This window comes from Cynara cardunculus, assembly GCF_001531365.2.
Source record: "Cynara cardunculus var. scolymus isolate 2C chromosome LG 12, CcrdV1, whole genome shotgun sequence".
In the NCBI taxonomy this organism is placed as follows: Eukaryota; Viridiplantae; Streptophyta; class Magnoliopsida; order Asterales; family Asteraceae; genus Cynara; species Cynara cardunculus.
This window is the reverse complement of record NC_037539.1, coordinates 11,970,992-11,984,033: the sequence shown is the minus strand read 5'-3', so window position 1 is coordinate 11,984,033 and position 13,042 is coordinate 11,970,992. Positions and strand designations below refer to the sequence as shown.

General features: G+C 31.3%; 1 protein-coding gene across 1 annotated transcript; it reads left to right on the top strand.

The window, feature by feature from the left end:
- The first annotated feature begins 5,425 nt into the window (after nt 1-5,425).
- LOC112522666 (GDSL esterase/lipase At1g28580-like) lies at nt 5,426-11,204 on the top strand. Its single transcript, XM_025131943.1, has 5 exons — nt 5,426-5,753; nt 5,839-6,054; nt 10,017-10,165; nt 10,330-10,606; nt 10,767-11,204. The coding sequence occupies exons 1-5, from the start codon at nt 5,492-5,494 to the stop codon at nt 11,030-11,032; spliced, it is 1,170 nt and encodes a 389-aa protein (XP_024987711.1). The 5' UTR covers nt 5,426-5,491; the 3' UTR covers nt 11,033-11,204.
- The last annotated feature ends 1,838 nt before the right edge of the window (nt 11,205-13,042 follow it).

Sequence of the window (13,042 nt, the reverse complement as noted above, 5' to 3'; positions counted from 1 at the left end):
GAAACAATTTCACAAGATTAAACAATTTCATGAAAAAAATTCATAAGATTAAACAATGAAATCGACAGATGAAGGTGGTTTGCACGGTTTACACAAATGAGGGCGGTTTTCATATGATCACTCCTCTATATATATATATATATATATATATATATATATATATATATATATATATAAATAAGGTATTGGCTTATTCCTCCATTGCAACGAGATCATTTATATAGTGATGATTTCCAACCATTTTTGTTCTTTTGGAATAGTTGACCATAACTTTATGCATGCTCAACCCCATTATTGAGCATAATAAGCTAAATAAAGTAGTTGTGTTCTTGGCATTTACTCCCAATTTTAATTCAAAAAACTGGTTTTCTTTCCTTGTAGGTTTCATCTTTTATCTTTTTCTTACAAATATTGTTGTAATAATTATGATCATGAGAGTTATAGACTTTTATTGCGTACAAGTTTCATTTTCATTATGGTTTTTGTTTATTCCGTTTACTCAACAAACGAGGTTATTTATAATTAACATACACCGGTAAGGTCATTGTTAAATATCTGTTGAATCCAACAAGCAACCTAGCTATATGTGATCTGAAGTCGTGGGCTTAGGTTTCTAATTTATTGGACGAGCAATGCTACATTTTTCGCAATTTGGACAAAAATGGTGTAACCAAATGGTTTATTGGTCTCTGGTGGCAGTTTGTTGATGTGATGACATTAATTGCTTGTCGCATAAGTCAAGCTTAAGGAACCGAGTGACCTAGGGGTGCGACCCTACATCATATGGCCTGTCTAACGGGTTTATCTATGAATTAGGCATATTTTAGTGGTTATGTTATTCACTTTAAAATCTTTCTTCCAATAAATGTACCAACAATAGTTGTAGTCGTTTCTCACCATTGAACATGTAATCTTCACTATTATAAGCACCAAATCCATAGTGGACGAGTTTTCGGTGTAATCATAGTTTGTGTTGTTCCATTATATTGGGTTTTTGATGATACAATTTGGGTTTCTTTCTCTGAATCTGATAATTTACTTTCTTTACTGATTGATATGCTTATTTAATTGGTGTTTGGATTTCGCTTAGTAGATATTACCATTTGCGTTATCAATTTATTTTCACATTAAACCAATCTTAGAGTTATGTTTTGATAATGATTGTGGGAATCAATTTTTAGTTTGATTTTTTGAACTAAAACTTCAATATCGAATTGATTGTTGGTTGATTTGTGATCATACCATAAGTAGGTCAAAGCTTGGGTTGTAATAACAATTGTCAAGTAGTTTATATTTTGATAGCTATCAAACTACACCATTGATTAACTAGTTTCGGCAACTATATTTATCAGTAAAATGATTGTCGATACAGTTATCGACATAAAAGTCCTATACAAATAGAATTTTTGACATTTGTTCAATGACATTCAGTTAATTAAGTTTGATGATAGCTTTCCTTCTTGGCTTATGATCCCATTGTCATATATTTAGGTATTAAGCCTCAAAGGTTATGATTTTAGGTGATAGCAACATCAAAAAAAAAAAGTCCGAATTTTTCGCAGAAGCTGGCCCAAAATATTTAATCATAGGCCAAAGAACTTTTGAACGATTCAACTTGGCCACTGAAGAAGGCGATGGTTGGACGAGAGACTAGGCATATATATATTGCTTTGTTGTGGTATTGAAGATTGATTATGGTCATGGTTATCCGTTTTCTGTCTTTCATTTTTTTTTACTTAAAAAATAAAGACAGTAAATGATCGAATTTAAAAAAAAAGTTAGGTCAATAAAGAAACCACGTATAATGGCCTTTTGAACGACCCTACAAGGTTGCTGACAACTCTCACATTATAACTTTGCAAAATTTGAATATCATATTTTGATATATATATATATATATATATATTTAGAATATATTTTAATTTTCAAAGAAGATGATAAAAATGGGAGTTGGTGAGTTTTGGCCGTTTTTGTTTTTTGAGATAACAGAAGGGTATAGTTGGGAATTCAAAAATAGAATCAGACAACTTTGACCCTATCAAATCCCCCTACCTAGTTTCAAAGGACTTCTCCTACCATAGGAATATCTCAATGCTAAACCATGCTCTATCCATTAAATAATACTATAAAAATCAATAAAAATACCTAGTCATGATTGCTGCGATCAGTAGCTATCTATATTATATTATAAAATATTCAATATTACTACATACATACATACATACATATACATGAGAATTAATTAGTTTGTGGTAACTGTGAGTTTTAATATAAGTCAACAATTTTATTATATTAATTGTATTACTTTAATTAATAAAAAGGGTGTATTAGTAATTTTAAAAAATTGACAATTCGTTCTAAAACCTAGGCCGATTCGATCCCTTGTTGCTTCCCTATCACTCTTAGGGATGGCAAAAAAAACCGAAACCGACGGTGAAAACCGAAAACCGAAACTTTCGGGCCGGGTTCGGGGACATTTTATCGGGGACGGGACGGGGATTGGGGACGAATTCGGGGATTTTAACGGGGACGGGGACGGTGATCACCGGCCCGGCCCGGCCCGATATGTATATGTTTATATATTTATTTTAATTTATATATATATATATATATATATATAAAAATATAATATCTTTAAAAAAAGTAACATTAAAATTTAAAAAAAAATTATCCACTTTACCTCAACAACCCAAATAAAGCTCACGAAAAGTCTAGTTTATTTGTCAAAAACCGTGATTTTAGTTGTATGATGTTCGAATTTTTGTTTAGTTTTATATTGTAATCTAATACATTGTTTGTAATTGGTTCAATTATGTTTGAGACATTTAAACTTAGATCTTTAAAAAAATTGTAATTTACTTTTAATTGTAAAAATTAACATATTGTAATTTATTTCATATCGGTTTCGGGGTTTGGGTTCGGTTATAACCAACGATGAAAAAGAGAATTTTCACCCTTAACGGGTTCCCCAACGGGGATCGGGGAAACTGCGGGGACCCGATGGGGATCCCCGATAAGATCCCCGATGGGGATCCCCGATAAGATCCCCGACGGGGATCGGGACGGTTACGGGGACGGTTTTAGCTATCGGTTTCGGGGACGGGGATACCAATACCCGGCCCGAACCCGGCCCGAACCCGGCCCGTTACCATTCCTAATCACTCTCGCCGTCCGCAACTCCGATCTCCGGCGTTGGTCCTGATTACTCTCCTCCGCCACCATTACAGTTTCCTTTCCCCTCCGTCACCGTTCCTAATGCATCTAATCCATCCCATTATACCTTCAATTTCGACACACCACCAACACCACCATCTGCATCACTTACTGATCTATCATCGCCGCCGCCGCTGCTCCTCTTCCAGTGTTTGTAGTCACTTCTCCTGCTACAGCTACGTCGACTCCTCAACTTGCATTTAGTCCACCGAGTCCAGTTCCTCCTTCAGGTCTTATAACTTCTTAATTTAATTGTCTCCATTTTCATATGAATTATTCATTTATTTTAATTTTAGATTAGATTTGCAGAAATGTTTCATTGATTTTGATGATGGAAATCTGTTTTCTCTTGCTTAATTTAATGACTTGATATTGAAAATTGTTTCATCTCCAAGAAGGAGCCGACATCCAATCGAGATCTTGAACAAATCCAGATCTCCATCTCCATCGAAATCGGATCCGAAAACATCCAAATATCAAAGGTTTGCATCTCTCCATCTCCATTGAGATTAGATCTAAGAACATCCAGATATTAAAGGTCTGCATCAAAGAAAATTTTCAAAAAATACAGATCTGAAAAATCGTAGATTCTACATGAAAGTCTGCAATGTTTCTTTTTGGTAAAATCATTGGCTAGAAATCAAAGATTTTGTGTATTAAGGTTTAGTATCACAGTGGTAATATAGTTGGTGTTAGTGGTATCACAGTGGTACCACATTGGGTAGCACAATGCATCTTGTATGTATTTTGGGTATCACAACGTAGATCGTCTGTATGTATCTTTTAAATTTAGATCATGGATTTGATTTGTTTTTAAGGTATGGGTTGGTATCACAATGGTTATCACATTGTGTATCTTTGTGATTATTTGGTACCGGCCGGAATAATGTTCACCGGAAGCCAGAAATCCGAGGTCGGAGAGAGGAGTTTTTATAATTACCTAAAATGCACTATAATTATTTTAACTCAAATTACCATAATTACTAATTTTCTAATTTATCTGTTGATTTGTGGTTGAAATTGAATCTCATAGTTATAACAAACTAATTAGTTATCCCTTGAATGAGCCCATATATATCTATACTACCTTATAAACCAAATTAACCGAAAGTTTTAAAAACAATTTTAATGCAAAAAATATTATACATTTATGCACAAAGTCTTAAAAGTCATAAAACAACTTATAATGCATTAAGTACTACTACCTTATGCATTCAATCTCTTAATCTACAATTAAAATAACATATAGTACAAGTTACCAGTGCACATTATTACCTTTTTCTTTTCATGTTCCCAAGATATTTTTGACACATTTCACTCATGTCTTCACCCTCTTATACCTCTATGTCTTCTTCCCATCCCCCAAGGTGAGATTCAAACTGATATTCACCATTAGTTATTAAAAGTTCTCTCATTCATCTCACATTCAATTGCTCTAGAACTCTCGGTCTCACTCTCGATCTCTTGATTCTTTGCTCTTGCTGTAAATCGAACACATTTGTGGAGTCGTTTAAATATGTTGAATTTTAAATATATTGGATTTTAAACTGTTATACAATTTTTTTCATCGATAGACTGCAATTGGAACCATAACTCTTATTTATTCAAATTGCATTAATATGTAAAGACCAAGTGTAACTCATATCATCGTTAAATCTTTTCTAATAAAACCAGTAAAACTTTAAAATCGTTAAAATTCACAGCTCCTGTATTGTTTCACAACATTTTTTTTTTTTTTCAGTATTAGAAGTTAATTTATTGTTTTGCATATATTAATTTCACATATACATGTTTCACAATATAAAATTCTTTTACATATACATTATATTCCACAACATGGATATAAAAAAAACTTCATATGTATTTTTTACAATATATAAGCATATAAACACGAAACAATATTATAAATCCCAACTTTCAATTAAAAAATCATTTAAAAATATTTCAAAATCCGTTCACACAAGTTTATAAAAAGTTCGATTCTCAAGATAACCTCCCATGAAAATGATTTTTGAGGACAAACGGACTAGGTCACCAACCATCATCCACCACTGCTAGCCCAACAAAAAATCCGCAAATAGGGATAAAGGGCATTAATGTAAATTTGGCAAATGTCACTGCAAAGACTCCTGTCATATTCCAAGTGTACATCTAAAGCAAACCAGCTCTCTTTTTCCATTATAAATAGATGGAAGATGGATAGATGATCACCAACCAACCTTAATTTCATCTACACACCTTTAAGACACATTCTTCAGTTTCATCAGTCCATCCTCCCATGGCTGATTCATCAACCAACACCATCTTCCTCTTGTTAACCACTCTAATATTCACCACCTCATGTACCTTCTATGTTAATGGATGCTATACGTCCATCATCAGCTTCGGCGACTCACTCGCCGACACCGGAAACATGAAAGCACTCTCCCCTAAATCCAACGGCCAAGCACCCCATTTCTTGTTTCCACCCTATGGAGAAACGTTTTTTCATAAACCTACTGGTCGTTGCTCTAATGGACGTCTTATTATCGACTTTATTGGTAATGCAGATGAACTGTTGATCGGAATTTTTGTGAGGTTTTTTTTTACGGTGACTGAATTCGTTTCTGTTGTTTGTTTATGAAGCTGAGAGTCTTGGACTGCCGTTGATACCGGCGTCTGAGGCCGGGAAGACGACGGAGTTGGCACAAGGAGTGAATTATGCGGTGGCGGGTGCGACGGCGTTGGATTCGTCGTTTCATGAAGCAAGAGGGGTTTATAATCCGATGACGAATGCATCTTTAAGGGTTCAGTTGGGGTGGTTCAAAGAATCATTGCCGTCTTTTTGTTCCACTGTTTCAGGTAAATTGGTCAAACCAACCTGCACCTTAATTAAATTAATATTATTAAGAAAAAGTCACTTCGTAAATAACGGCGAATAATTTTTTTATTTAATAATAATATTATTTTTCCTTGGTGGTTTTTAATAATATTGCTGTTTCTAAAAAAAAATATTATTTTTGTTAATAATAATTTCTATTTAAATTTATATAATTAAGAGTACTTATCACTGTAAATATTTTTTGGCTGATTAAAAGTTGAACAATTATCAATTTTAAAAATAAAGTAATTAATTCTTTTTTTCTCCATAATCGAGATTATGTTTATTTAATAATTGTTTCTTTTCTTAATCTTTAATTACTAAGTTTATTTTCGTGATATGTCAATGTATTATATTCTATTTTTGGACGAAGAGCGTCCGTCTTTTTCGTCTTTATTATAGTAAATTACATTTTTTTCATTTCTATGATTTGTTAAAAACTGTGATATTTGTCTCTGTGACTTATAAATTGCAGATTTCATGTTTATAGTTTTCGTCCCTAAACTAGCTGTTACATATTTAAGTATAAGAGACCAAAATAGTGGAGAATTGCAAATCACAAGGACTGAAACAACAATAAATTATAAATAATGAAAATGAAAATAGAATGATTTACAAACTATAGGGACAAGAATAGCAATATCTAAACCACAAGGACTAAAATCACAATTTTTAACAAACCATACGGATGAAAAATGTAATTTACTATTAATCATATATATGTTAATTAATTATAGAGTGAATTACACTAGTATTCATGTTCAAATTTTGGATTTGTTCCATAAAACAAACTATCTACACGAATGTTCTCTGATTTCTCAATTTCATAATACTCAAGTTCTCTAAAGTTAACAACGTTCCCGAAAAAAATAATTATGTTTTAAAAGTTAAATATTATAAGACATTATTAAATTGAATTATCAAATTATTTCGAATAAACTACAACAATTAAACTAATGTCATAATCAAAATATTTTCTTTTCGTTAATTGTACTTCAAATACTTTTTATAAAGATTTTTTTCAAAAGAACATGTGAATCAAAATAAATTTTTGAGTGAATTGCATTATTGATCCTTGTAGTTTGTCCAAAGATTGATTTGTCCATATTAACAATTGCTCGTTGATGGTGTTAACTTTAAGAACTTTGAATGTTATGAAATTGAAAAGTTTTTTTTTATTAATCTGGATATCCAACCCACTATGCTAGCCGACTAATCTCAGGATGACCATCTGTTTTGCAAATAGCCCGGAGTTATCGCATTTGAACCTCCGTTGCTACAAGGGGATTTTTATTCCTTCTTGAATTTGAACCTGGGACCTCCTGGTACTTTTGATATTTGGAATCAAGCTCAAACCAATCAGGCACCACCCTTGTAATTTGAAATTGAAAAGTTAGGGACCACAAATGTAGATAGTCTAATTTAAAAGGAAAATACAAAATTTAATTTAATAAAAATATATCCTGGGTCAAAAGATGAAATTAAAATAAAAGAGTAAAATAAATCTCTTTCAAGAAGTGAAAAGCTTAGTCGTAGTCTCGTAGACCACTTGTCATGAAGTCTAGCTTTAAATATTTTAGTGTTAAAAATCATATGTAAAAAAGTTATCTTTAAAAATAAGATAATTCAGTAATTATTTATATAAATAGGTGTTTAAAATTGCTTATTTGAAATAATTTATATTTTTTTATAAAAGTCTTTATCAACTTATTATAAGTCATAATGATTTAACTTCTTTAAAAACTCCTTATTACTGGTTTGATATCGGTATAAATTGTTTATCCAAACACTCAAAAATGCTTATTACCAGTGTCATACTGAAATAAGTCAACAAGTTATTTTTATAAACAATCATAAACACCCCAAAATATGAGAGATGGTATGTCATGATCGTGATCAATATTCATGGTTAAATTCCGATTAGTATATTTTAGTTGATCCAAAAAAGTATTTCTGATCTATCATATATATATAAACTCTATTCATATTCCATAAATATTCAAATCATAATAAATAAACTTCAATCATTTCTATAAATATCTCAATTAATTGGGTTACAAAGGTTGTACAAATGCACAAGGTTGTAAAAGAAATATACCCTATATATATATATATATAACTTGAAATTAGTTAGCTTGAATATATAAAGTAATTTTCAATAAAAAAGAAATAAATAAATCATATACACCCCTTTTAGTACTTTATATTTCCTATAGCTTTAATAATTGACATATATTTAATTTTTTAAAGAAATTGCTATTTTTCCTGTAATATTATAATCGAAAAGATAGTGGTACAATTTTCACGTCCCCCCAAAATATCCCAATTTATATGTCTCTTTTCTTATAAAATATATCGAAAATTTTAATTTTTTGATGTAAAAACTGCTACTGCTGTTGTAAAATAAATATTTGTAATGAAAACTATATTATATAATTTTATATTTTTTAAATAATTAAATAACATTTTTATCTTTGATAGTAAAATATAGTTCATCTTATTCTTTTGAAAAAAGACACTTATTTTAAGATAAATTAAAATAATGATGCGTAATTTGAAACAGAAGAAATACTATATTTATGTTTTTATTTGAAAATAAAACACACACATACACACACACACACATATATATATATATATATATATATATATGCAAATATAAAATTGTAAAATGCATTTTATCAAATACAAAAGTCTAATTCTCCATTTGTAGTATATAATTATTTAATTAAATTAAAACAATTGATGAATCCCTATCTTATCCTATTATTTGGTATTTTCTTCACAATAAGAGAGTGATTGATACCTTGGAAGTTGCTTAACTTCCAATTTTAATTTTAACTTTAACTTTAGAGTAAACTACAAATTTAGTCATTTGTGGTTTGTGAAAATGTCACTTTTCATCCCTGTAGTTTTAAAATAAATGTATTATCGTGGTTTGCAAAAATGTCTGATTTTGTCCCTTTTTTTAATAGCGGTTAAAGAATTCCGTTAAATGAGATGATTTTTCATCCTTTTTCGATTTTTTGTCCTTTACCCAATCAAAATCGACTTTTATAGTTTTTGTTTGAATAGAAGACAAAAATAGATAAAGGATGAAAATGACCCCATTTAAAGAAATTTCTTTAACAACTATTAGAGAAAGAAAGCAAATTCGAACATTTTTTACGAATCACGATAACTATCTTGTAATTTCAAAATTATAGGAGACGAAAAACGTTACGGATCCCAAGTTCATTGCTTACTCTTATTTTAATTAAAAGAAATACAATAAAGAATTTAATAAATTATAAGACAACAAATTCCATTTATTCCAACCATAATATCCAATTTTCCATAGTTGTCCTTGTCAGTCCATTTCCCAAATCATAGTTAAGTATCTAAATGCACCATTATGCATTGCTTAATACATCCCTATTTATGAAATTTTCCCTCACATACATCAACATCAATACATGTTTTTTACATTCTCAATGCTTGAATGACCCGATTCTGACATGAAAGAGGATGCCATTAGCACTCCCCTTAATTTTGGAAACACTACAAAAATGTCCAAGCATTTTAATGAATTTTAAATTTTTAAAATTGATATTATGTAAATATTTTATAAATTGTTGGTGGTGACATGACTCCCCAACCACTTTCTCCAACTGGGAGTGCTATCTTTAACTGGGTTTTTGAAAGCCACACATACCTTCACTCGTCAACATGTGCGGTCCGAAGATGGTGACTCTTATGTCAATAGATGGCCCATCCCATCGCCCCCTACATATACATATATAAACTACTATCTCGTGGTCTAATTATAGCACCAATTATATAACAATTAATAAGCCTCAAATTAAGTTGGAGCTTTTATTTCAAAATAAATAAATCACATTAGAAAATGAGTAAATCAACGTGTGTGATTATGTTTTGATAAATGTAGAATGATTTATTGTAGATTGTAAACGTTTAATCGGGCGATCCTTGGTTCTCATGGGAGAGATTGGAGGAAATGATTACAATCATGCATTAGTTGCGGGAAAATCTATCGACGAGATTGAGACATATGTTCCATTGGTTATCAAGGCAATCGTCTCAGTAATCAATGTAAGAATATACATGACATACACACATACATATATGTGTATATATATGTGTGTGTGTGTGTATGTATGTACGTTTATTTAATTCTTGTCATATTGATGTACAATTGTGAATATGCGAATTTGTTTGATGATGGTTTAACCTTGGGGTTATGTTGGAAAATGCAGGAACTTATTGAGCTAGGGGCTGAGACACTTGTTGTACCAGGAAACCTACCAATTGGATGCTCTGCTGCGTATTTGACAATATTCTATGACTCGGACAAGGTGCAATATGATAATTCAACAGGATGTATCATCCGGTTGAACAGGTTTGCGGAGTACCACAATGAACTTCTCCAAACAGAACTAACTCAAATAAGAGAAGTTCATCCTGAAGTTAATATCATTTACGCCGACTACTACAATGCTGCCATGCAATTTTTTCGCTCTCCAAACAAATATGGTACACAGTTGCTCTTTTAAGATATGCAACCATCTCTTTTGAAACAATAACATTACAACTTGTAATGTTATAAGCTTTGAGAATGATTGGTGCAAACCTGGGATGTAATACTTACTTACATGGTCATGCCAAATGCTTACAAGACTTTTATATATTATAGGGTTTACTAACGGAGCTCTAAAGGCATGTTGTGGAGGTGGAGGGCCATTTAATTACAACCCATCGATAGCATGTGCAGACCCATCTTCAAATTCATGTGCTCAACCAGATACATATTTTAACTGGGATGGATTGCACTTAACAGAAGCAGCATATAGATTGGTCTTCAAGAGCTTATTTGAAGGGTCGTATACTACACCGCGATTCAACTCCTTGTGCCCTATTTCAAGGTCACAACCGGTTGGAGGGCTATCAAGTTCTATATGAATAAGTGAAACGTTTTATGAATTCCTACCCAAGTGTTTAAGTACAAGTAATTAAACTTGGGAAAGGGGATGTTTTGTAATCAATTAAAGCATTATATGGTTTTGTGTTATCCAATGTACATATAAACCAATGTACTTCTACATAGTTTATTTTATTTTTTATTTTATATCAACTTATTTTCTATAGAAATTTAGAGGCATATGAAAAGAAAATGTTGACCTAACCAGGTGTCGTATTATTGATGAGAACAACCGAACACGTTGCATTACTAACGAGAACAATTGAACACACGAGATATAACGAACATAGAACATGGTACCATATGGAAATAGGAATACATTATATGACCCATATGCAAACTTATCGTCGTTATATATTTTTAAACTAGGAAAACAATTTTTTTTGTGTTGTCTATCTGATAATGTATCTATAATAATTTATTATCAGATCTCTTAGTACGTAGACTTTATGATTTTTAGGTTATGACGACGAGATCCAATTACTCTATTGTTAAATTATTGTGACATTTTTCTAGTTTTACCCTGTTAGCCTTCATCTCCATGAGAAATGGGGATTAGTATAGATCAATATCTTGTCAAATGAAAGAGATAGTCCATGGTAAGTCAAAAAATGTAAAATCATAGGAAGTACATAGTTATTATGGAGTCGTCTACCAAACACTTACTTGATAATTAACCACTTACCAAGTCATTTACCTTATCGGATGAGCATGACAAGTGTAACAACACCAACGTTCTTACCATGAAAGTGAGGAAAAAGATTATTAACTCATTATTGCTTATTGGATAAGAGTCGTTTGCCAACGATCCATTTGATGACCTAGAATGTTACCCCATAAAATAAAGAGGATGAGGACTCTTTTCGACAACCGTTTATCTAATAAGTGTTTAATAAACGGTACCTATTTTTATAGAATAACTAAGGAGAGAAAATGTAAAAATAGGTGAGTCAGACAACTTCAATGTCATTATGGCTAGTTTATGGTACTCATGTAAGATAATAATGTCCTAGCTATAAATGCAAATGTACGGAAACCATGGTGAATAGTAGTTAATGATAGAGTGTGACATATCAAGTAAACAAGTTAATTAGGCTGTTGAAAAGAAATCTGTTAGATGGATGAAGCCGGTCAAACCAAGTTAAACTGGACCGTTTTTAGTGGTTTGAGCAGTCTAATAGTCCGGTTCAGTCAGAACATTTGCAAACCACTAGCTTTGGTCAGGTCAGTGGTTTGAGCATTTTTTAAAGTGATTTGGATCGAACCGACCACCAAAAATACACATGTATTAATTATATTTCGTTTTCATGTTGTAGGTTTAACTTTTATGGACTAAATAAAAAAAGTTCGTTCAAAACATTATGTTTTAGTTTCCATTACTCAATTGACTGCTTTATATAATTGGTAACATTCCGAAATTCGTCAAAAATCAAATTCAACATTCCAAATCATCGAACAACTTGCTCTATGTTTATTAAAACTTCAATTATTGTTGGTGGACATGTTTACTTTATTTCAATTTGATCAATGTTTTTTTTTATTTTAGAGATAGACCTTTTTTTTTTGTAATTTTGTAAACTATTTTTTATTTTTAATAATTTATATTTGTATAAAATTCATTTTGAATATAAATGTTATGTTTTTTAGTTCAAAAGTCGTAAAAGGCTCAAATCACCTAAACTGGTTAGATCAGATCGACCATTTGGGGTCCGACTTGACCGATTTGGTCACTTGCTGCCAAACCGCTTAGTTTGGAAAATTCCATAAACCGCCATTACAGTCTGGTTTGTAGTTTGGAGGGTTAAACCTCCCAAATCGAACTGTGAATACCCCTAAAATTAACTTCAAGTAGTTAGAAAATTTTGAAATCAACTATATACAAGGTGCAATATTACAAGTAGCCTTTTTTATTTTATAATCAGGTCAAATCATATTATTGAGAATGTAAAAAGTAAGTTTTGATGTTGATATGTGTGAGAAAAAATTAGTTA